Source organism: Schistocerca cancellata, chromosome 12 (genome assembly GCF_023864275.1).
Source record: "Schistocerca cancellata isolate TAMUIC-IGC-003103 chromosome 12, iqSchCanc2.1, whole genome shotgun sequence".
NCBI classification, from domain to species: domain Eukaryota; kingdom Metazoa; phylum Arthropoda; class Insecta; order Orthoptera; family Acrididae; genus Schistocerca; species Schistocerca cancellata.
In genome coordinates this window covers 79,684,363-79,708,879 of record NC_064637.1, presented here as the reverse complement: position 1 = coordinate 79,708,879, position 24,517 = coordinate 79,684,363, and the positions used below count along the sequence as shown (strand labels likewise).

General features: G+C 41.5%; 2 protein-coding genes across 2 annotated transcripts in view; one reads left to right on the top strand and one right to left on the bottom strand.

Annotated features, from left to right (window-relative positions):
- The window catches only part of LOC126109473 (uncharacterized), a 341,108-nt gene that overhangs the window by 115,444 nt on the left and 201,147 nt on the right, over positions 1-24,517 (top strand). The gene's annotated exons all lie outside the window — the stretch shown is intronic.
- LOC126109377 (uncharacterized) lies at positions 6,887-10,030 on the bottom strand. Its single transcript, XM_049914398.1, has 4 exons — positions 9,970-10,030; positions 8,629-9,005; positions 7,394-7,579; positions 6,887-7,078 (listed from the first exon to the last, which is right to left on the bottom strand). Exons 1-4 carry the CDS (start codon positions 10,019-10,021, stop codon positions 6,926-6,928), a joined length of 768 nt encoding a protein of 255 aa, XP_049770355.1. The 5' UTR covers positions 10,022-10,030; the 3' UTR covers positions 6,887-6,925.

The following is a 24,517-nucleotide window of genomic DNA, read 5'->3' as shown; positions in this document are numbered from 1 at the left end:
AGGTTTGGAGTGTGCACAGAGTTAAAGGAACGTTATGAAAGAGAAGATGAGCACTTCCTCAACAAAATTTTGGCTTGGGGTGAAACGTTGGTTCACTGTTATGTGCCATACTGAAAAATACAAACAATTCAATGGAAGCACACCAACTCACCCGTCAAGAAAAAGTTCAAAACCCAAGAATCAGCAGGAAAAGCCATGTTCACGATGTTTTGGGAAGCTGAAGGTCCACTTTTTTGAAATTATCTGGAAGAGCAGCAGACAATGAACAGCCAGTACATCTCGAATTTGCCTTTCAAAAAGGTGAAGTCAGCCGTGAGAGAGAGACGTCGTCGGTCTCAGATGAGAGTAGTGATTCTCCAGCAAGACAACGCGCATCGTCAAATTGCTCAACTAATTCCTGAAATGGCCTGGGAAGTACTGCCTCATCTCCATTACAGTCATGATTTAGCACCTGGTGATTTCCATTCGTTTGGTGCACTGAAGGAAGCATTACGTGGGGACACGTTCCAGGACGAGGACGTGAAAAAGTTTGTGGGAAATTGGTTCAAACATCAAGATAAAGAGCTCTTTGCAGCCTGAATAAAAAAAGCTTGTCGCCCGTTGGAACAAGTGCCTAAATGTTCAAGGGGATAATGTTGAAAAGTAGGAAAAGCATTGTATTGTAAAAATAAACGCTTTTTTCTTCGGACTAATCTGTCTCTTTATTTATTGAATGACTAGCACATTTCACACACCGCAATGTACTAGCTAAAATCAAATGTACGTAAAGTACACGAAATGCATTTTTATCTCTGAATACTCTAAAATTTTGTGCACTGTTTTACTTCATTCGATGCAACGAAGTAACTGTGCTAAATATCGAAAATAATTTCAGTTCTTCGTCGAGCAAAGCTATCAGGTTGTAAGTTGTGCAAAAACTATTTTTTTTCAGCGTATACTAGTTTCAAAATGGGATGAACCGAATTTCGTACCGGCTGGAAAGCCATCTCTCAGCGCAAGTATCAGCATTTGACAGCAATATACCGATGACGAGACGCGGAAAGCACGTATCGCAAAGATCACGTTTGGAGTGGATGACTTACCACATTCTGGACTTCGTGCCTGCTCAGATGTGCACTTTTTGAACTCGTCTTTTATTGACGACAGAAATGGACTGGTTGTTCCTCCATTGTGCACGTCACCACCAGCATCATTGATCATAAACCACGCTCTACCTATGGCAGCTATGACATGCTTGTCGGCATACGTTGCCCCCCTGGTCACGTGTTCTCGGGACGTCGTGTGTTTGTCCGTATAGCGCCCTGTATATTTAGAATGTCACTACACCCCCAGTACAGACAGATTCTTTTCGTACGTGTCGCGGATTGTTTATATATGTTGCGCAGACATTTTAACAGTATCCATTTGCTACCGGGAATAAACCAGCTACGTAACTTTTTAGGGCAAGTGATATTACATTCTGCTTCTTTGAGATAGGTGTCACAGTTCAGATGCACTCGATTTGTGGTTGTTTTCGGTATGATACGGCACTTTATAATATTACAGAGCCTGACGAACATTTTTGCATTGATAGTCTTGCAAAACGACTTGACAGTACGCTGGTGCTTTTGCAAGTGTCCGAAAAACACCAAATTTGCCTCACATTAGCGATTATATCCCTGCTAATTCGTCCTTTTTTTCTGCTATTTCTGCGTATTTATTTTCTCGTTTTTGCGACCTAAAGCACAATTTTTCTTACTGGTGGCACTTTGAAGTATTTATTTAACGCATTTTACGTACTTTCTCCCAGTTTATTATGTAAATAATAGACTGAGTAATCTATATACAGAATCGACAAGTCACTGATAAATGCATGGCGGATAGTATTTACTGAAACAACTAACCATTCCCTTTCCTGTTCCACTAGCAAACTTAAGAGAGGAAGCGATTGTTTGTAAGTTTTTGTACGGGCCGTAATATCTGTTATAGTCATAAAATCGTAGAAAAATAGGTCTACGGAATCAAGCCGTAATTATAATGCGTCTCGAAATTTTTAAACATATACAGTGTCTCTTACTAATATGATAACAATAATTAGAGCTACATGGTATGTACCCATGAAAAGTTACTATCTCTCCTTTCAGATATTTTTCTTCGCATCCGCAGCAACAACAGTAATTGACCATCGCTATTACACTATCAACAAACGGTGAAACATAACAAAAACTCTTGATATTATAAACTTCAAACGCTGCAGAAAGTACACGCACAGCGAAAAGTCCCGAAAACACGTGACAATCCTGGTTTAATGTTGACAACATGCGCAGAACGCAATGCTCACTCCAGAGATATTTACTCTACAGGACCAACCAGCGATTATTATCAACCTCCACAAAATGGGTGCGTGAGGTCGACGAAATTCTGCAAACGAATTGTAAGCAGTCAATTTCGAGGAGCGCTGATGAGCTAAAGTTGAATGAAGGAATTCGAGACAAGATGAAAAAAATCATCTGCAATATTTTTTACGTTACCTTCCATTTTCTCACAATACTATTACGTTAAACGCTTACCATAACCAAACTACTAACAGCCTCTGAAACACTATTATTTCAACAATAACAAACATCGAAATTTATAACAATATAAACGTGTCACATCAATGCTCGTTTGTGCACCCATAATTTGGAACGTATAATAGTCTCATGGTTGGGCACCTGCTTGTGAGCTGATGGTCAGCATAAAACGAGCCCACAAAATTTCTCGCCTCATTGATTTTCAACTGAAACGTTTTTCGTTAGTGATGATACGCCACTGAATACGGCAGAAGAAAGTTTCCGATTTTTTTAAATGTGTGTAAAATGGGTTTTAACAATGAAAGCGTTAAATGACTGTGTTATTCTATTTACACCTACTTAGACCAATCTTTTTTTACCTACTGTAAATGTGACTATGAATTTATTTCAAAGAGGTGTTTCGACATGCCGGCCCCTGTTGTCGAGCGGTTCTAGGCGCTTAAGTCCGCAACCGCGCTGCTGCTACGGTCGCAGGTTCGAATCCTGCCTGGGGCATGGGTGTGTGTGATGTGCTTAGGTTAGTTAGGTTTAAGTAGTTCTAAGTCTAGGAGACTGATGACCTCAGATTTTAAGTCCCATAATGCTCAGAACCATTTGAACTATTTTTCCCAGTTCGTTCTGATGAGTCTTGGAACACCCAAACACTTGCTTCCTGCCTAGTTGTCGACTCTTACGAATATCCAAAAAGTTCATCTCATTCTATAATGTGATAGACAAATTCTGTATTACCTCAGCTGAATATTTTGCACATTTCCTCTGCTCAACATACGTGGTCGTGTATTTATCTTCGGCAAAATTTTGCAGAATTCAATGAAAGCAGAACTTTTTAACGACTAAACGTTCACTCTAAATGCCGCAGTCTTCAGCACGCCTAAAGATGAATCTACCCCACGGCAAGTCACGTGCTCGTTCTCACGTTTTAATACGTGATCGCGATGCCGCTTCGTCGACCAGCCGTTGTATCGATATGGAGAGAAAGTGAAAGACACACATGGGCTGCATACGACAGCCGAATCTGGCTCCCCCCGAGTGGTCAATACAGTAACTGCCACCACGTCAGGTGGGCTCGTCCACTGATACGAATCAGACCGTAAACATCCCGGCCCGCAATTGTTTTCCAGTTGTCGCTGTTCTCTGTAGCATCCGATACACGCCATTCATATCAAAGTGCACACCAGTACAAATGTAGCACCGCAATAGCCCCAGCTATTGCTCCTTTGACCACCTTCAACCATTTCACAGCTGTCGGCGTGTGTACATGTCCAGCTCTACCACTCCCCAGGTGCTGGGGAGGTGTATACGCGAGCCGCTTGGGTTTTCTCACAATGCCATTGATGTCTGTATGGTTCCTGAGCTCCGACCACTCAGTGCTGCAGACAAGTTACTTCCAGACCTCACGGAATAAAAAAGATTATACTATTCGTTACACAACATATGCTCCTATTTGCGTTCCATCAGTTGCAAGAATCTGGCTCTAAAATCATGAACCGTTTATGAAAGATGCCCATTGTTATGACCACATAATTCCTGACGCACAGAGGGGGAAATGGGTGCATTAAGTTTGGCTGTCCACCAGATAGAAAAACCAATAAACCGAGAACGACATGAGATATCGTCATGCTCTCAATGTTGAATGAAATTTCGATATCTTACCTAGGAGGGTCATTCAGTAATTAGAGAGACAAATTGGTGTGAGGGAAACTGTTAGTAGGGCAAGTTTGGTACCTCTTTAGCTTTAAGTTGGCATCACTGGGACGAGCCCTGATCAGCTGAGTATCAACATTTTTTTTGTTTATAACTCCAAAAATACGTTTAAATATGGCGACTCTGCTTGAAAAGTTCACAGTAGTTGAACAACATTCTGTTATTTGTTTTGTACTTTCTGAAAGCGAGCAGCCAGTGAATATATACTGTAGAATGTGTAATGTTAATGGTGAAGGTTGTATGAATCGTGCAAATTCTTACAAGTGGATAGAGCATTTCAAAGTTGGTAGCGACTAATTGATTGACGAACACCGTTCTAGCTGACCAGTTGCAATTTCAAGTCCTTCATTTGATAGTCGAATTGATGACATTTTACGTGCCGACCGAAGTGTGACCGTGGAAATGATAGTTGATAAGGTTCAAGCTAGTACTGGTGCACTTCATAACAGTGTCTGTAACATTCTGAAGTACAGCAAAGCACACGCAAGATGGGTCCCAAAGGAGTTGACGCGGCTACACAAGGAAACAAGGTTGAGAGCGTGCACAGAGGTAAAGGAACATTATGAAAGCTAGGGTGAGCACTTCATCAACAAAATTTTAACTTGGGATCAAATTTTGGTTCGCCGGCCGCAGTGGCCGAGCGGTTCTATGCGCTACAGTCTGGAACCGCGCGACCGCTACGGTCGCAGGTTCGAATCCTACCTCGGGCATGAGTGTGTGTGGTGTCTTTAGGTTAGTTAGGTGTAAGTAGTTCTACGTTCCATAGTGCTCAGAGCCATTTTTCAAACTTGGGTTCACTATTATGACCCGGAATCAAAAAGACAAGCCGTGGAGTGGAACCACACCAACTCACACGTCACGAAAAAAATCAGCAGGAAAAGCCATGTTGACGGTCTTTTTGAATGCTGAACGTCCAGTTTTTTTGTGATTATCTCGAAGAGCAACGTACAGTGAACAGCCGATACTACTCGTATTTACTTTTAAATAATTTGAAGCCAGCCGTGAGAGAGAGACGACGTGGGTCTCAGAGGAGAGAGGTGATTCTCAAACAAGACAACGCTCTTCGACATATTGCTCAAGTAACTCGTGAAACCATCGCAAAATGGGATGGGAGGTACTGCCTCCTCCCCCTTACAGTCATGATTTAGCACCTGGTGATTTCCATTCGTTTGGTGCACTGAAGGAAGCATTGCATGTTGAGAGGTTCCAGGACGAGGACGTGTAAAAGTTTGTGCGAAATTGGTTCAAACATCAAGATAAAGAACTCTTTGCAGCCGGAATAAAGAAAAGCTTGTGGCCCGTTGGAACAAGTGCCTAAATGTTCAAGGGGATAATGTTGAAAAGTAGGAAAAGCGTTGTATTGTAAAAATAAACGCTTTTTTCTTAAGACTAATTTGTCTCTTTATTTATTGAATGACTCTAGTACATTTCATATACCGCAATGTACTAGCTAAAATCAAATATACGAAAGTTCACGAAATGCGTTTTTATCTGTGAATACTCTTTAAAATTTTGTTCACCGTTTTACTTCATTCGATGCATTGAAGTAACCGTGATAAACAACGAAAATAATTTCAGTCCTTATCGAGCAAAGCTATCTGGTTCTAAGATGTGCAAAAATCAAATTTTTTCAGCGTATACTAGTTTCAAGATCGGATGATCAGAATTTCGAAACGGCTGGAAAGCCATCTCTCAGCGCAAGTATCAGCATTTGACAGCATTATACCCATGACAAAGACGCGGACAGCACGGATCGCAAAGGTCACGTTTGGAGTGGATGACTCACCACATTCTGAACTTTGCTCCTGCCTAGCTGTTCACTTTTTGAACCCGCCTGTTATTGAAGACAGAAATGGACTGATTGCTCCTCCATTGTCCACATCACCACTACCATCAGCGATCATAAACCGCGTTCTACATATGGCGACTGTGACAGAACAGATGTGATACGTAGCGCCGCTGCCTTGCGGAACAACCAGTGATTATTATCAATCTTCTCAAAATCCATCACCAATGGGAGTGTGATCACGATGAAGTTTTCAAACGAATTGTAAGCAGTCAATCTCTAAAGTTGAATGAAGGAATTCGAGGCATCGAAAAAAAAAATCATCTATGATAATTTTCACCTGATCTTCCATTTCCTCACAATACTCTTACGTTAAAAGCTCACCGTATTCAAACCACTCATAGTTACTGGAATGCCAATATTTCAACAACATAAAAGTGTCACACCAACAGCGCCAGATATTGCTCACTTGTGCTTCAAAAATTTGAGAACCGATTATAGTTGCATTGTTGTGCAGCTGCTTGAGAGGTCATATACATGATGGTCAGGCTAAAATTATCCCAGCGCATTTATCACCTCATTGATTTTCAACAGAAACTTATTTTGTTAGTGATGGTATGGCACTGATCAAGACAAGGAATTTTTTTTCTGAAATGTGTGTAAAATTTGTGTTAACGAAAGCATTAACGAGTGTGTTCCTTCTAGTCGTACTTACTTAGACAAATAATTTTTTTTGTGTTGCAAATATAGCCATGAGTTTATTTCGGAGAAGTATTTAGACAGACAGGTCATAGGGAATGTGACAGTAAAAACATTATGTGACATACTTCATAAGAATGCTGTATTTATTCATATTTTACACATAATGAGACTCCATTGATGGTTAGGCGACCAGTTGGAGGTCCCAAAGTTCCTGTCGTGCAGCCACGAAGTCTTGGTAGACCTCTGGACTGGAGTACTGCTGGAACTTGTCCTCGTACCAGCCACTGGCCCTTCTCGCATTGAACTGGGCACTCTGCACGTATGGGATGAGTTGCTGCAAAATCAACACCGTTGTTGGTAGGGTGCTAGTCTTGTCTCTCTCTCTCTCTCTCTCTCTCTCTCTCTCTTTCTCTGACACACACACACACACGTAATATTCATACTACCAAATGGGAAAGTGTGTGCACCATCGTCCAGTATACGTTCATATATAACTACAATATCCTTACCAACAGGTGGGGTGGTGTGTACCAATGTCCAGAAATCGTTACTAGACAAAGCAGTGACGCTTTTAGCAGTTTCAGGACTTGCTGTAATAGGTTTTGTGTTTACTGTGAATCACAAGTGCTTGAATTTGTGCGCTACCCACCTCTTCGCGCGTCTTCTTCATTATGCCCGCCAATTGGCTGTTGGCGGCTGAGAGGCCGGTGTCCATCAAGTTGTTGACCCAGGAACGCAGCTCCGAGAGTCCCTTGCCGACCACCTCAGGCAGCTTGACATAGGAGTCCTCTGGGCTCCATTCGGAATACTCCACTTGACGCAGATTCCGTGAAACCTACAATCATTGGGTATCATCACAAATTAGCCTACAAGTATTATTGATATATATTTATTGACGTTAAGTGTCTCATGAAAATATTATACAGACTTTCCCCACCAATTTGCACTGATAAGGTAGGCAGTAGCAGACTAAATTGTAGTGTTGTGCAATCTTTAGCAAACTTTTAATTTTTACGATGTTTACATTATTGCAGTGTCTGCGTTGTTCTGATTACGATGTAATTTCCTTTGGACACGCATGCATGTCCAAAGGACAGACATTGCAGTGACAACAGCTGTTACAAAATACGTCAATGAGTTCACAGTTGCGAATATGGAAAACCATCACCTGTAGAATTGAATGACGCAATGAAATTTTGTGCCGCACCGGGACTCGAACGCGGATTTCCAGATTGTCGCGAGTGGTCGCCATACCATTTAGCTAACCGTGCACGACCTTACCATCGTTTCATTTACTCAACCCTCAAGGTTGAGGATAAGTAGACATCAGCAAAAACGAGTATAAAATATACATAAATTTATAAAATACAAGTTTCAATTTATTGATGGTGTTGAAAATATTAGAATCTGTTCCTTTCAAGAAGCACTTGGTGATGGATGTGCAGATGAAGGTGATGATCATGATGATAGCAGTAGTGTGATCTGCACTAAAACACCTGACCTGAGAAAGGACAGGAGAAATTTGGAGGACGTAAGTTGAGTGGTTATATTCTAGTCTTAAATTATGGGGGAGTAATGCAGAAGATTGTTTTGCATGTAAAGATGATACTAGGTGGTAGAGTAGGTGACACTGATTATAGAGTTTGAGGATGAATGCCTGGCTGTACTTCCGAAAACAATAGGTAAACAGTGGGTAAAAGTCGGGTCGACAGCGTTGGACATGGCCACTGTGAGTGGCTTCCAAACTATATGGCCAAGATCTACCCCAGTGGGAGGTAGCTGTGAAACTCCAGCTGCCTATCCAATATTGAATGTGTTTCCTGATAAAGGGCTACTTGTAGGAGACTATAATTTATACATGTTGTTAACCATTTTACTGCTTACCTGTGGGGTAGCTCTGCTGGTGGCTGAAGCTCCATCCTTTACAAGGGCGACCATCCGACGGTAGAGGGCGCCCAGGTACGGCAGTGCCGAGTCGTACGAAGTGGGTACCAGCTGCTCAGGGTGCAGTGCGAGGTACTCAAAGTGCTTGAAGTAGTTGCTCTCCTGCTGGTACAGCTGCCTGAGCGTCCTGGCGGCCATCATGTCCACGGTCATGCCCATGTCGGCGAGGTAGGCCTGCAAGGCGCTCTGCACCTGCTGTTTGACGGCGGTGGCGTTGCTGATGTAGAAGTACACGCTGTGCTTTGGAAGGGGCAGGGGGGCCGTCGCGTTGGCGAACGCCTGGGGCAGGACATCCACGGCGGCTGCCGCGCTGGAGCCTGGAAACAAATTCAGGGCGGCATGTCCAGTCTCTTCGGATATCTATGAGAGTGATTCTGTATCCAAGGCCTCTCACTTACAGTAGATACACAGTTAAATAGATCAAGATTTTGGCTATATGTTGCTCTGACAAGGTTCCCTAATATGGCTGATAAATGGTTGTCTTCCCAAAGTACGTCCAAGTTGATAATTCCGTTTAAATCTACGATACGTCTTTCTTTCTCTGGCCATGAGAGTTGGCCGTGCTGTTATAACTCCCTTCATTCCAGCCATTATCCCAGTAGGCAGATATTGGATCTGATGGGGCTACAGTTTTGGGTGGGGTTTCCGTAAAGAATTCTTGGAACCCTCAACCGGAAATGTCTTTGAGGGTACTGTCTGTATCGCACTGCCATTTATAGCTGACTTCGACTATCCCCACCGGCAACGCCCTTTGAAGCTGTTTTGCTATTCGTATCCCAAACTCTCCCTCTGTGAAAGGCACATTGTTTCAGGGTTTTCCAGCTGAGGTGGATGAGATAATCTTGAAGACGTTAATAAATTTTGTTCCTCGAGCGCAAGCCCTCCCCCCCCCCCCCCCCTCAAACTCAAACTTTTGCCCCCTCTTTATTAGGTTTTGCTACATCTTTATTCTGATAGGCCCCTTAATGACACTGTGCCAGATACTTGACGTGGCACAGTACTGGTTTCGTCGCATTTCATTCGAAGCACTGCTCAGACTCAGCTGATTTGCTTGGGGTTTTCATTCTGGTGTGTCTTTGATGATGTTTCCTCTATATCACTGCCACTGAACAGTCTACCCTCACGTAAGACATGCCACATCCACACTGCCTGAAACACAATCGTCAACTGATATACGACAGAGAACAGTGAATAAAGAGATGTTCCCTTGAACTTATAATGCGCGTTCAGCAGTGGCATGATGTTGTAATATGAAGTGTTAGTGTGCTATGTCAGACTCACCCTGGAAGACGGCCAAGAAGGCGGCAGCAGCGATGAGAGCTCGGACGGCCATTGTGTCTGCGGGGTTGACGAGTGTGAAGATGCTCTCCTGGACGTGTCTATATGTACCGTACCGCAGGCTGGAACGTGCGTCATCACTTGTCGATAGTGTTGTAATCACGAGATATCTCAGCTGCTCTCACAGATTAATGGGTGGATTAGAAATGTAATCTGCAATGAGATGCGGTTCTTTTTAACACTAGACTTTAGGTTAACCCTGAATGAACATCACGTGCATGATAATTTTTTAGCGTACCATTTTGAGAAATTATCAGCTGCAATCTTCTGCGACTGCTGAGCAGGCCAATCTTCAGACAAGAAACGGAGACCTGGTGTTTTTTCACTTGTTCAACGTGTTGATTGACCTTATTAAAAAAATAAACTCTCAGAAGGAAGTATTTTGTAGGAGACCAAAATTTAAAAAAAGCTAGTAATCGATTGCTATCGCGTTTTCCTCAATAATGTTTTTTATTTTGCTTCAATAAAACACTTCGTTTTTTCTATGTCGTCCTGATAAAGTTTGATGCAGCCTAACAACATGAAATATTTTTCGTAAAATACAGTTCTGGGAGACATGATATTTTTGTTAGAAAATTTGCGTACCAGCAAACTATGAGCAAGACTCATGAGGTTTCAATTTTCTTTCAATTTTTTACTCATCCGTCATCTAAATGCAGCGTGTCCATCTCAGAGAATCATTTGCAGCCTACATCTTCAATTATTTCCTGTATGTATTCCAGTCTCTATCTTCCCTACAGTTTCTATCCTCTATGGCTTCCTCTAGTGCCCTGGAAATTATTCCGCTATTTCTTGACACGTGTTCCATCATCTTCTGTTTCTGTTTGTCGTTGTTCTCCATATGTTCCAACTTTCTGCGGAGAACCTCTTCATTAGTAATTTTCAACATTTTTATACAGTAACAGAATCTCAAAAGTGTCGATTCTCTTCCTTCACGATTTTCCCACAGTTTTAAGTGTTACCAAGAAAAACTAAAGTAGGCCTAGGTAATTTTTTACTTTGTCGGAGACACATATCAGCTGTTCTGGTAGACATTAATATCCCCATGCCGCAGTAACATAGCCCACAGTTAGAGGAGCCTAAGCGAAATGCCTTATGCGTCTACAAGTGTAGATGGCCTGTACCACATTGCTTTAGTCCCTGTAGAGGCGCATATACTATATACACTCACGTTCAGAAAAAACGGAAGACCTCGAAACACTAGAGGTAGAACGTAGACATACAAAATTGAAACATACGGAGCAGTTCATGGGCGCAGAGTCCAAAATAAAAATGTTCAGACACGTGGACACGCACAGAAATGACAGATGGCACACGCGAACGTTGGAGCACAAACGTGTAACACGGAACACGAACACGACGACACACACAAACACTAGGCGATGATCTCTGGCGCGGAAGTTCACTATACGTGTGCGAGGACATGTACATTAATATATTCTGCAGAAGCGATTAGCATTTGAACCATGTCGATCCCTAGGCTCAAGATCAACATCGATATCGCGGCGCACCACCAGCTGCGGCTTTCGTTGTCGCTGTAAACCGAAGATAATGGATCAGTGTGGATTGAGCATTCGTGCAGGGTTCCTCGCAGACGTATGCACGAACCGTACCGTCGAATCAGTGAGTTTGGAAAAGGGAGCATTATTGGCATGAAAGACTGTAATGTATCCATCCGGGAAATTGCTACTCGTGAGGGGGACGAAGTGTTTCGGCAGTGCAACAGCTATGTGCAGAATTGTTCACGGAAGGTCGCAGAACACGTCAAGATGGGTCTGGTCACACCACCCAGACGACCCCCCGAGAAGATGGACATCTCATGCGAATGGCACTGCAGGACAGATCTGCGTCCTCCTCGGCTCTGGCGCAACAGTGGAACACTGTGAGACTTCGTACACTGTCGGGGGCGACAGTTCATCGCCTTTTATTACTGTATTGGTTACGTGCTCGTCCACTTCTCCAGCTATGTTTGACAAATGTGCAGAAACGTGCTAGACGGCAGTGGTGTGTGGGACGACGTCACTGGTGACAGGAATGGCATAAGATAGTGTTTTCGGACGAATCCAGGTTCTGTCTGTTCAAAATGATTGTAGACTCTTGGTTTGCTGCAGACAAAGAGAGCGGCATCACAGGGACTGTATTCATACAAGACGTACAGTGCCAATTCAAGGCCTTTTGGTGCAGGGTGCTATTGGGTGCAACCACAGATCACTGTGGGTGCGCGCCATTTGCCATTAGGTGCAGTTTTTCAGCAAGACAATGCACGACCACATGTTGCTGCAAGAATACGTGCCTTCTTGTTGTCACAGGATGTCAGCCGTTTACCCTGACCCGCCAGATCACCAGAATCGTCACCATTCTAAAATGTGTGAGATATGGTGAAACGACAGGTGCAGTGCTGAAGACCCAATGTAAACCACCACAGATGAACTTTGGAACCAGGTGAATGCAGCATGGGTGGCTACACCACAGGACGCCATTCGCGCCTTATTCGCGTCGATGGCATCACGCCCTGGCCGATGGCGGACCCTGTGCCTACTAGGCAACGACCCCTCATGTTGAACCGAGATGACTGAAATGATAATCATGTTTGCAGAGCATATTGCTGCAAATGCCCTGTGAATATGAATGTCCTATCTGTAGTCGTTGAAGGTGTTCTGCTTTTTTCTGAACATGAATGTACTAAATACTATATACTAAATACTTTTGGCCGGCCGTAATGGCCGAGCGGTTCTAGGCGCTTCAGTCTGGAAGCGCGCGACCGCTACGGTCGCCGGTTCGAATCCTGCCTCGGGCATGGATGTGTGTGATGTCTTTAGGTTAGTTAGGCTTAAGTAGTTCTAAGTTCTAGGGGACTGATGACCTCAGATTTTAAGTCCCATAGTTTTCAGAGCCATTTGAACTAAATGTTTTTAATCGGATGCTATAGTCTGGTACTTATTTTCTGAAAGCGGCTATAGAGACGAATCAAATAATATGTAACGGTAAGGCCTTTGAACGTCAACGAAGGTCACAAAGGTGGCATGAACGTCCATCTACAGAAGGTGTTCGAAGTGATGACCATTGGCTTCCGGTAAAACTTTTGCATAGTATTCGAAACGACATCGGCAACACGTGCTCGGACATTTTCCTGCAAAACAGTGATGCCAGCCGTCAACATTCCCGGACGTTTGGACTGTTGTTGTTGATGTTGTTGTTGTTGTTGTTGTGTTTGGACTGTTGTTGTTGATATTGTTGTTGTTGTTGTCAGTCCTGAGACTGGTTTGATGCTGCTCTCCATTCCACTCTATCCTGTGCAAGCTTCTTCGTCTCCCAGTACCTACCGCAACCTACATCCTTCTGAATCTGCTTAGTGTATTCATCTCTTGGTCTCCCCCTACGATTTTTACTCTCCACGCTGCCCTCCAATACTAAATTGATAATCCCTTGATGTCTCAGAACATGTCCTACCAACTGACCCCTTCTCCTAGTCAAGTTGTGCCACAAACTCCTCTTCTCCCCAATTCTATTCAATACGTCATTAGTTATGTGATCTACCCATCTAATCTTCAGCATTCTTCTGTAGCACCACATTTTGAAAGCTTTTATTCTCTTCTTGTACAAACTATTTATAGTCCATGTTGCACTACCATACATGGCCACACTCCATACAAATACTCTGAGAAAAGACTTCCTGACACTTAACTCTATACTCGATGTTAACAAATTTCTCACCGGCCGTGGTGGCCGAGCGGTTCTAGACGCCACAATCTGGAACCGCGCGACCGCTACGGTCGCAGGTTCGAATTCTGCTTCGGGCATGGATGTGTGTGATGTCCTTAGGTTAGTTAGGTTTAAGTAGTTCAAATGGCTCTGAGCACTATGGGACTCAACAGCTTTAGGTCATAAGTCCCCTAGAACTTAGAACTACTTAAACCTAACTAACCTAAGGACATCACACACACCCATGCCCGAGGCAGGATTCGAACCTGCGACCGTAGCAGTCCCGCGGTTCCGGACTGCAGCGCCAGAACCGCTAGACCACCGCGGCCGGCTGTTTAAGTAGTTCTAAGTTCTAGGGGACTGATGACCTCAGATGTTAAGTTCCATAGTGCTCAGAGCCATTTGAACAAATTTCTCTTTGTCAGAAACGCTTTCCTTTCCATTTCCAGTCTACATTTTATATCCTCTCTACTTCGACCATCATCAGTTATTTTGCTCCCCAAGTAGCAAAACTCCTTTACTCCTTTCAGTGTCTCATTTCCTAATCTAATTCCCTCAGCATCAACCGACTACATTCCATTATCCTCGTTTAAAGCTGCATGTCCTTGGGAAAAATTATGGCTGTAGTTTCCCCTTGCTTTCACAGTACCAGCACGGCAAGGCCGTTTTGGTTAGTGTTACAAGGCCAGATCAGCGTTTGGACTACGCTGCAGAAATTCCGCTGGGAAGAGCGCTTACAGATCCTGCATACGGTCGCAATCTCCCACGTGCGGCGTCCATATTTTTAGAGCCGAAAGACATTCGTTGCCGTCGATTTGTTTCGGACGAAGAGGCGCACGCTTGAGTACAATAATGGTTCTGTAGGCACCGCAAACATTTTTCCATGAAGGCACATACCGTCTTGTCGCATACTTGGATAAACGTGATAACAATTATGGTGATTACTTTTGAAATAATAATTGTTTCCTTACTTTTCCCCAACTGTCTCGCTTTCGTTTCAATGTACCTTAATGTGTTTCTCCTTTTTCTCATCTCCTGCAGAATTCTTTCCTTCGGACGGCTGTTTTCTACTAAAATGCTAAATTACGCCAGTCAATAAGTTTCACATCGGCAAACAAAACTAAAACTTACAGATTTAATCTTGGTGTCTTGTCTGGAAAGGGGCATTTGCGTCAGTCAAGGAGGCTTGCTTGCAGTTGATTACCTCTCAGATTATAAATCTATAAAGAAACAAGAAGCGTCAGGGATTACATATAAATATCGCCTGACTTTTATCTCGGGTAAACGGCCCCGAAGCGTTAAAAATACAGCTGGATACAGATTACGTTTCGAGTGCGACTTTGTAATCTCCACATTAATCCGAGGAAGATGATAAGGTAGCTTTCAGATACCACAATAGGGACGACAAGAGTTGACTACGCACTTTCCAGGCCGCTGTAAGCTATGTACAGTGTTTTCGAGCGTGAACGGCCAGTAACAAAGATATAACAAAAGTCACCATCATAATATTAATATGTGAACATGAAAATTGTAGTACAGATTTTGTATATTAATCGTACAAAGTGGCCAATGATCCTTATGTGATTCGAAAGGTACTTTTCCATAGATGTGCGCTAAGAAAAAATAATCTGTGTATTTAGCCGTTAAGAGTCGTAAAAGGAGATAGAAGCTTTCACATTCGTAACACTAATGTTTCATTCTCTGTCACGCATTAAAATCTCCAATGCCTGAACATCGAAAATTGTAGAGCTGCCAACCTCTGCATAGCGCACAGATCAAGTGCTACAGTAGAAATGACACATGAAAGTGACAACATTTCGTGAGATCGTATTTTAGGGGCTTTCGTGTTTACACGGTTCATTTGCAGTACAATAGGCATATCTAGCACGTACAATGAGACAACTGCTAAGTCGACGATGTTGTCAGCAGTGAAAAATCAACATATCGTAGTAACGAAGTATGTAAATAACGTTGTATATTGACGTCGTTATTTCGCTTACTTCTGCGTAAGAGTAATTACGTGATCGTTTGCTGCCATTATCAAAAACTTTGAAGTACGTTCCTAATTTGTAATTTCTTCATTTTGAAAATGTAAGACTTCCTACTTCCATTAGTATGCGGAAACCATATTTGTTCAAATGTGTGTGAAATCTTATGGGACTTAACTACTAAGGTCATCAGTCCCTAAACTTACACTGCTTATCCTAAATTATCCTAGGGACAAACACACACACCCATGCCCGAGGGAGGACTCGAACCTCCGCCGGGACCAGCCGCACAGTCCATGACTGCAGCGCCTGAGACCGCTCGCCTAATCCCGCGCGGCGGCAAGCATATTTGTTTTAGGGTATGCCTGGAAGGAGAATGCTAACGGGTCAGAGTGAAAGAAGCAGAGCTAGGCAGTCAGAGTTTTTGCGTCGAGAAAGTAATAGCAATGTGGACATTCATAATGCAATATGGCAAATCAAACTTACATAACGGGTAAGGAACATCGTAGATGTGCACAAAAGGAAACAATCATGTGTATCCATAACCATAGGTAAATGAGCACTTATCGAGTTTAGGGGGACACCCATGAAATCTTTGATTTTTTACCGATTATCGTCAATTTGACTATGCAGATCACGAATGTGTCATATTTTTCATCAGTTTTGAAGCAGTAAAATAACATATTGTCATTTAATCAAAATCTAACCATACAACCACAAAACAATTTCATTGAAACAATAAAACAACATATTCTCATGTAATCGAAATATAACAATGTGTAAAGATCATTCAAGTTAAATTGCAACAAGCTAAATCGCAGCATTCGGATAAACGCGCCTGATGTGATCAATCAAATTGTGAAATGGGTTTGATCCAAAGCCTTGCCACCATAGAAACTCGGCCAAATAGTTGGACAGCGTATTGCGATGAGTGCCAAACATGTGCTTGTTTTTGTGTTTTGCTTTCTACCATACGCTTTCAACATGACTAGTAGTTGCGTGGGTAACTGGATCAACGAAATGCAAGGAATGATTAACAGTCAAAGGCTGATAACCTAGATTTAGGACTGTGTTATATGCTCCCTACAAATCAGGAACAATAGTGGTCCCAGGCCGCACATATTGTTGTACAATCGACAGCAAAGTCGCAGCATCTCTTCGAACTACAGGAACGAGGAAGCTTTCTCTGGTCTTAGTGTCGTATCCGCCGAATACCCACTGTTCCTTAACCTTGTGGCCTCGATTGTATTTTCGACGGATTAAACAGCTTTCGTCGATCTCAACTGTACGCCCCTGACCGCCTAAAACAATCGGCTCTTGCACGAAATACTCGTGGAAAATGTCTCTACAGAGCTGTTTCCAATCCACAGCCGTATTAGCCGAGATTTGCAGTTGACACATCAAAATTTCCTGTTTATCGAGTTCGAAGCTCCAGAAGCAAGCCATTTTGGTAATGCATTCGATAGATGACTGACTACCCGTAAAAAAAGAATCTTTGCGAATTGAGATCTTCTTCCTGCAAATGCGTCTCACAGAGCAGCGCCATATACGACCGTCGGCAGATTGCTTGCGATCTAAGAACATTTTATTCGCACCACCAAGGCATTGTCCATCTTCACAGAAACCGTGACCGAAAGCCCATTCAATAGCTGAATCACTATCGCAGCAAACGTCGAACAAATTTACCATACGAAATTCGGTCAAATCAGGAGAAATTTTAGTCATTACGAGTTAGTAGAACAAACGCACAGAACAAACACCGAACTAACACTTAACTACACTGTTATTTGACTTTAGTGTAAACTGAATGAGGCGATTTTATCCGAGTGCTTTGATGTGCTACGATTTGGCTTGAATGATGTTTGCAAATAACATACTCGTGGTCCGGTCAAAAAATTAGAAAAAAAATTTCATAAAAAAATTTTTTCTCTCGATATATTAAAAAGTTTATACCGGGGATGAAGATAAATTACATCTACGAGATCAACATAGTCTAATTGATCGAAAAGTGAGAATAAATATTTTCGAAAATTTTGTCCCCCTAAAATCGATAAAGCTCCGGTAAATGGAAGCACACACATGTGAAAACTTTTCCTTTGTCTCTGACACTGCTACCAACTCCCATGACCGAAGCTGCTATGTCGTTGATGTTGTCAACAGTGGAAAACGAAACGTAGTAACGAAGCCGTCGGGGAAGAAAAACGTTGCTTATTAGCTTCGTTTTTTCACTTCTTTAGTCAAATAGAAAATGGAACTAGCTCTGTGTTCGTTTTCCGCCGTAACCACAAAATTTAGTGTGATGGTAATTTTTATTGATTTAGTTCTAAAAATGCTGTCAAAGTGAAATATTTCATCTTATACTGCTTATACTGTAAGCGTCGTTTAAGAAGGAATATTTCTAAATTCCACCTCTAAGTGGGAGAAACAGGAAATTAAAGGATTTATGAAACATAAGACGTACGAAAATTTGTATCTGGTTTCTAGGTCAGAAATAAAGAAATATGTGTTCCTGTATTATTGCAAATATGACCTCTGTGGGATGAATTTATGATTGAACGTTTTAAGTTAAATAATTATGGAAGAACTATTAAAGTATTTTAAGGCTACATCTACAAAAATTGGTATTTGACTTCAAGGTTACAAATAAGAAAATACATGTTTCAGGGTTTTTGGAAATTCAACCCCTAAGGGGATGAAACAGAGGATGAAATGTTTCATGGGATATTTAATTATGAAAGCATTTTTAAAGCTAAATATATGAAAAGCTGAATTTGGCATCTCGGTGGAAGTAAAAAAAATACATGTCTCACTGTCTTTGATACATTCAACCCGTAAGGGGGTGTAATATAGGGTGAAATGTTTTATGAAAGTAATTCACTCTGGAAGAATTTTTAAAGCCAAATCTATGAAAATGTGTTATGAAAAAATACGTGTTTCACTGTTTTTAGGACTACAACCTCCAAGGACGTCACTTATTCACTGACTCATCGCCGCCCAGCCCAACCTGCTAAGTATACGAACTTTAAATTTGATGAAGGTGTAGATCTTATACTATAAGCACCATTTAAGAATAGATTATTCGAGATTACACTCCTAAGGGGATGAAAATGGGTTGAAAGGGTTTTTGAAAATATGTCCCTATTAAGCCAATTTTGAAGCTAGAACTACGAAACTACGAAAATTGGCATTTGGTTTCTCAGACAGAAATAAAACAAAACAGGTTTTTAGCATTTTCGGAAATTCGTCCATTAGGGGGATAAAATAATTACTGAAAGTGTTTTGGAAAATAAATCATTATTAAAGAACTATAAAGCATTTTTAAAGCTGTACTATGAAAATTGGTATTTGACTTCTCGGTTAGATGTAAAAAAAAAGTGTTTCGTTGTTTTTGAAAATTTTACTCACTAATAGAGTGAAATAGGGAATGAAAAGTTTTATGAAATATTTCACTTTGACAGCATTTTTACAACTAAATCAATAAAATTTAAGTTTGACTCCTCGGTTCTAAGTAGAAGAATACGTGTTTCATTGTTTTTGAAAATTCAACCCCTAAAGGGTGTGAGATGTTTCTGAAAATGTTTCGTTATGAAAGCATTATTAAATATATCTGACAATTCGTATTTGGCTCCTCTGTACTTCAGACTCGCAGGCCCTTGATGAAATCAAAATTATGGGCACCATTTTGTTTTTTTTTTTACTGAAAATCTAAAATAAAGCTCTTAGTGTGATCACTCGTAATTCCGAAACAGATCCTTCGAATGTATTTTCATTGCCTCAAAAAAAATTCCAAATGTACAATTTTTTGCTCATTTGAATGAGAACCTGTATGTAACGCCGGAATATAGTCACGAGATTTTTTTTCGGAGACGATGTACGTTCGCGAGAACAATTTCGTTCTGCTCGTGTCGATGGACATTCCACAGATATTACTGTGTGTGTGCTACTCAGTTGTGCCATTTGAGTGTAGATCTTTGCATAGTTTTCCTTTCACTATGTCAACAGTGCTCGGCTCAGTTGCTAACTGGCCAGTGAGTGGTTCTGAAGCTGTCTGATGTGCGGTGCGTTCGGTCTGCTATGACAACAACAGATTGGCGTGGTGCAATGGCAGAAGCAGACACTGAGGGAGCTAGCTGTTGGGACGCCAGCGAACAATTTATGCCAAGTAAGACGAAGAGGACTGTTCTGAAATTATGAGCCGTTACAAAAGTATTTATCATTAGTAAATCTTTTAGTTGAGACTGACGATCAACCTACAGTAACTGACAGTTTTGCCTAGAGAGTGATACAGGAACTCCACCTCCCCCCCCCCCAAAAAGAAATTTTGGTTGTGATGACAGGCCGATGGGTAGTGTAGCCCGAGATCTAAGTTAGGTTGGAAGGGGTTAATTCGATTGAGAGTTGTTTATGCCAACGATTATGAATGCCGAGTAAACGTTGTGCGAGCAGATTACCCTGTATTGTTTCCGTCCGCGTCATATTTAACACACTTTCTCTAGCTGTGTACAAAAATCGCACAACAGCCACGAAAACTATGTTTCTGATGGGGGGAGGGGAGAGTCCACTATGTAACTCACACTACAATTTTTAATAACCACCGAAACTAGCCGAAATAGAAGCGTAATTTTAACTACACTTCCGTTTGTGGGAAAATAGTGATTCTCCTCTTTCGGCAGCAACTATAATATGTACAAAGGAATGGCCCTGATTAACATTAACCTGTACCTTTCACAAATCACTTACCTCACAAAAATCTTCGTTACTCGAACTACTGCAATGCAGCGAGCGCCACTACTGCCAGCTAAATAAAAGATTCAAACTACAGAAGGCACTAACTACTGATAGGGATAGTTAGCAAATGAAAGATATTAATAGAGAACAAACAATGTATTTACCTTAATAGTCATAATATATATAGCGGTTCATAATATCCAGTATAACAAATTTCAAAACTCCACCATCTCTCTCCTCACATCCACCACTGCTGGCGGCTCACCTCCAACTGCGCAACACTACGCGCTGTTCACATTCAGCTGCCGCTGCCCAACACTATAATGGCAGACAACAATGCAAACTAGCCACAGACTGCACACAGCACAGCCAGTGATTTTCATATAGAGCGCTACGTAACGTTGCCAATAAGAAAACATAAAGCAGCCTACTTACATAAAGCAAACATAAACAGCCTACTTACATAGCCCCCATGCTCCCCACAAAAAATTTTACAAATTGTTTTGGCCAGTGGCCAATAATGATTTGATAAAATTTTTCATAATTACACTACCAAAGATATCCAATGCACACACTTATTGATACAATGTTGGTCAAAAGCTAAAATTTTCTCACAGTCCATAAAGACAGTCCTGATCATTCATCACAGTAAAACTGCCGTTTCTTTTCTCAAAGTCTGAGCAGTAAAAGACAATGCACACGGAAGTAGTGGATTTCCATGCAGTCTTGAAGTAGTAGTGTTTTCCTTCCAACTGAAAGACAGTACTGACTCTTGACATGCTGACAGATAATGGGCCACAACAGAGCAAACCCGCAGCAGAGTCATTCGACGTTTTGAAGAAGATTGTTAGGTAGGTCGTCACAGAGCAGACCCACTGTAGTCCTGGTAGAGATTACGGTATTGGTGGGACACCAGAGGTGCAGACCCACTGCAGTCCTTGTCGAAATTGTGGACAGGCCCACTGTAGTCCTGGTAGAGGTGACGGTATAACGGACCACCAGAGGTGCAGACCCACTGCAGTCCTCGTAGAAAGTGTGGACAGGCCCACTGGAGTCCTGGTAGAGATGGCCAGCAGCCATCTGTTGTGACTGTGCAGGTGCACAATCACCATCGAAAAGTCTTGCAGACATTATAGCAAGTCCATAATCACCACTTGTGCACTCACAAAGGTTTTTGGAATTGTCCTTAGAACCAGCAATGCTGTTATCCAGTCCCTTGCTGAATTAGTAACACACGTGCAAACACTAACAGTCCCAACTTCTCACATATTGTCCGTATACTACGACCAACAGAAATGTGTGCAGTGAAATGAATGCTTACAAGTTACTTAATTTGATGAACTGGTGTCAATTACCATTTTATAACATGAGAATACAATTACAAAGGTACAAAATACATCATTAAAGAACATAACAATACAGATAACATTTGTAGAAATATGGGCTTTACAAAAGAATAGAAATAAACATATACATCAGTGTTACAGGAATTATGACATAAGTACATACATAAAAGATCAGAATAATTATTGAAACATCAACTTCACACATGAACATTAAAACAAAACAGAATAAATAATGTCTAAGCATCTTTACAAAGAAAATAACATATTATTAATGCCAATTATATTTGAGGATAACAGTATTCCTCATCATAGTGAATGTAGCTTAGTATTAGAAGAAGAAAAAATTCTATGAAACTACACAGAGACAGGAAGAAAACAACTACACGAGGATACACAAACACATAAGATTCCAGGTTCATATCCTGGCAGGGTCGCCATATGAAACGTCCCCTTAGAACATTTATACAAGACTGTGCTTAAACTGACACACAATATTTTTAGCGCTACGCAATCTGACTTTCAGAAATCCATTCAAAGGAATGGCCCTGATTAACATTAACCTGTACCTTTCACAAATCACTTACCTCACAAAAATCTTCGTTACTCGAACTACTGCAATGCAGCGAGCGCCACTACTGCCAGCTAAATAAAAGATTCAAACTACAGAAGGCACTAACTACTGATAGGGATAGTTAGCAAATGAAAGATATTAATAGAGAACAAACAATGTAATAGTCATAATATATATAGCAGTTCATAATATCCAGTATAACAAATTTCAAAACTCCGCCATCTCTCTCCCCACATCCACCACTGCTGGCGGCTCACCTCCAACTGCGCAACGCTACGCGCTGTTCACATCCAGCTGCCGCTGCCCAACACTACAATGGCAGACAACAATGCAAACTAGCCACAGACTGCACACAGCACAGCCAGTGATTTTCATATAGAGCGCTACGTAACGTTGCCAATAAGAAAACATAAAGCAGCCTACTTACATAAAGCAAACATAAACAGCCTACTTACAGACTTATTAGTGTTTTTTTTTAACTCGGAATCATGATCTCAATAGACGCAGAGCTATTTTTTACCTTACTTGATTCGTGGTCTATAGTAAACAATGCAATGTATTGGTAAATTCTTTGCAGTGTGACGTGTGTTACATAGACGGCGTCAGCAGTTTTCGTAAGGCTAAGTTTGTATATATTCGGTGACTGTTCTTTTGGGCACGTACTGTATAATTAAGGCGAGGAGGATAATGCTCAAGGAGCACTACGTTAGGAGTCTGTGGGGAAATTGAGTAGTTGGATCAGACGAACGGCATGCTCGGGCAGTTCGGGTAATTGGCTTGACAACTGTGTAATTCGGCCACAGTGATCATTGCATCTGCCTAGTAACCAGAAGACTCAGGTTCCAATCCTGGTCTGGCACAAATTTTCCACAGTGCCTATCGACTTAAATCAGTGCCCATTGTCAGCTAATGTCATCAATTGTTTCGTTCTTAAACTGTATTTTGTTCACGGTACGTCGTGTAGCTCTTTCATGGATAACAGCTTTGGAAAGCGTACAGGCTATACAGGTTATATTGATATTCTTCACCATGCTCGTCGTTAGTCGAAGACAACTGTCCCGATTTTTAAACACAGTTGTAGTGTGTATTAAGCCTACATACGTCTTTATGTCCAGTGTTTCTTTACCCAGAACTTCTTCGTAGGTAATTACCCTATAGTGGTGAGTATTTATAGACTGCAGGCTTGGATGAAATATGAAACCCATATCCGAAGTTTTTGTTGATGCTGCAGATACTGCTTTATCCTTACTAGGGGCACAAACTCTTCATCTAATACTGAAGGACACAATTTGTCTCGAGATTTAGCAATTTTTCGTAATATAGGCCTAACTTCGATATATTTTTCTCTAATTATTGATTGGATTTAATCTTAAAACACACTAACTCTTCCACCAATTATTCGATTTGTGGTTTCATCCCTTTCGTAGCCTAGAGTTCCTAAACGGTCGATAATATTAATAATTTCCTTTCTCACTTTTATTTTGTGTAGACTCTCCGGTTCATGATTTTTGCTAACCTGTTTCACGTTCTCTTTTTTATTATTTTTATTTTTCTGGTTTTGTGACTGGTAGCCAAATTTTCTTTGAATTCGGTTTTTAATTCTGAAATAGTAACAGTTAAAGGTCAAGTGAAGATTGCGATTTATTTGGGGAGAGTGATTGGGAGATTTTTCATATTAGACGTACACAGGTCATGGAGATCCTTATCTATATAAAATTACTTCGAGTGCGATGTAGCCCATTCTCTTGTGATGACCTCGGCTGTATCGTAGCGCATTGTCTCGGTTAGGTTGGAGATTTTGGTTGAGAGTTGCCGAAGTTAACGAAAGTGATTACGAAATAAAGACTGTACTAACAGAACGATCTGTAGCGCAGTCCAAAACGGTCTTTCGGTCCTTTTAAAATCTCTTTTAATTAAAAACAACTACAGCTGCAAGATACAATCACTAAAACTGTGTTACGTAATAGAGAAATCCCAGACTATTGTGGTGTATGTTGTGTACGTTCACGATTGTTTTTGTTAGTGAATATATATTCTTTACTCATTTGCTGGATTTCAGTTTTCCGCGTTTTGCGGCGAAAAACCTTTTCCTGTGAAGGGCCCATTAGCTTGCCCGTTATATTCGTGACTATCTCGACGGTCAGTAATTTTATGTT

Excerpts from the sequence above, each read along its gene's own strand:
- LOC126109377 (XM_049914398.1), bottom strand. The coding sequence starts at position 10,021 with ATGGCCGTCCGAGCTCTCATCGCTGCTGCCGCCTTCTTGGCCGTCTTC. Across the intron at positions 7,580-8,628 it reads CCAGCAGAGCTACCCCACAG|GTTTCACGGAATCTGCGTCA; the intron begins GTAAGCAGTAAA and ends CAATGATTGTAG. Across the intron at positions 7,079-7,393 it reads TGAAGAAGACGCGCGAAGAG|CAACTCATCCCATACGTGCA; the intron begins GTGGGTAGCGCA and ends TTGATTTTGCAG.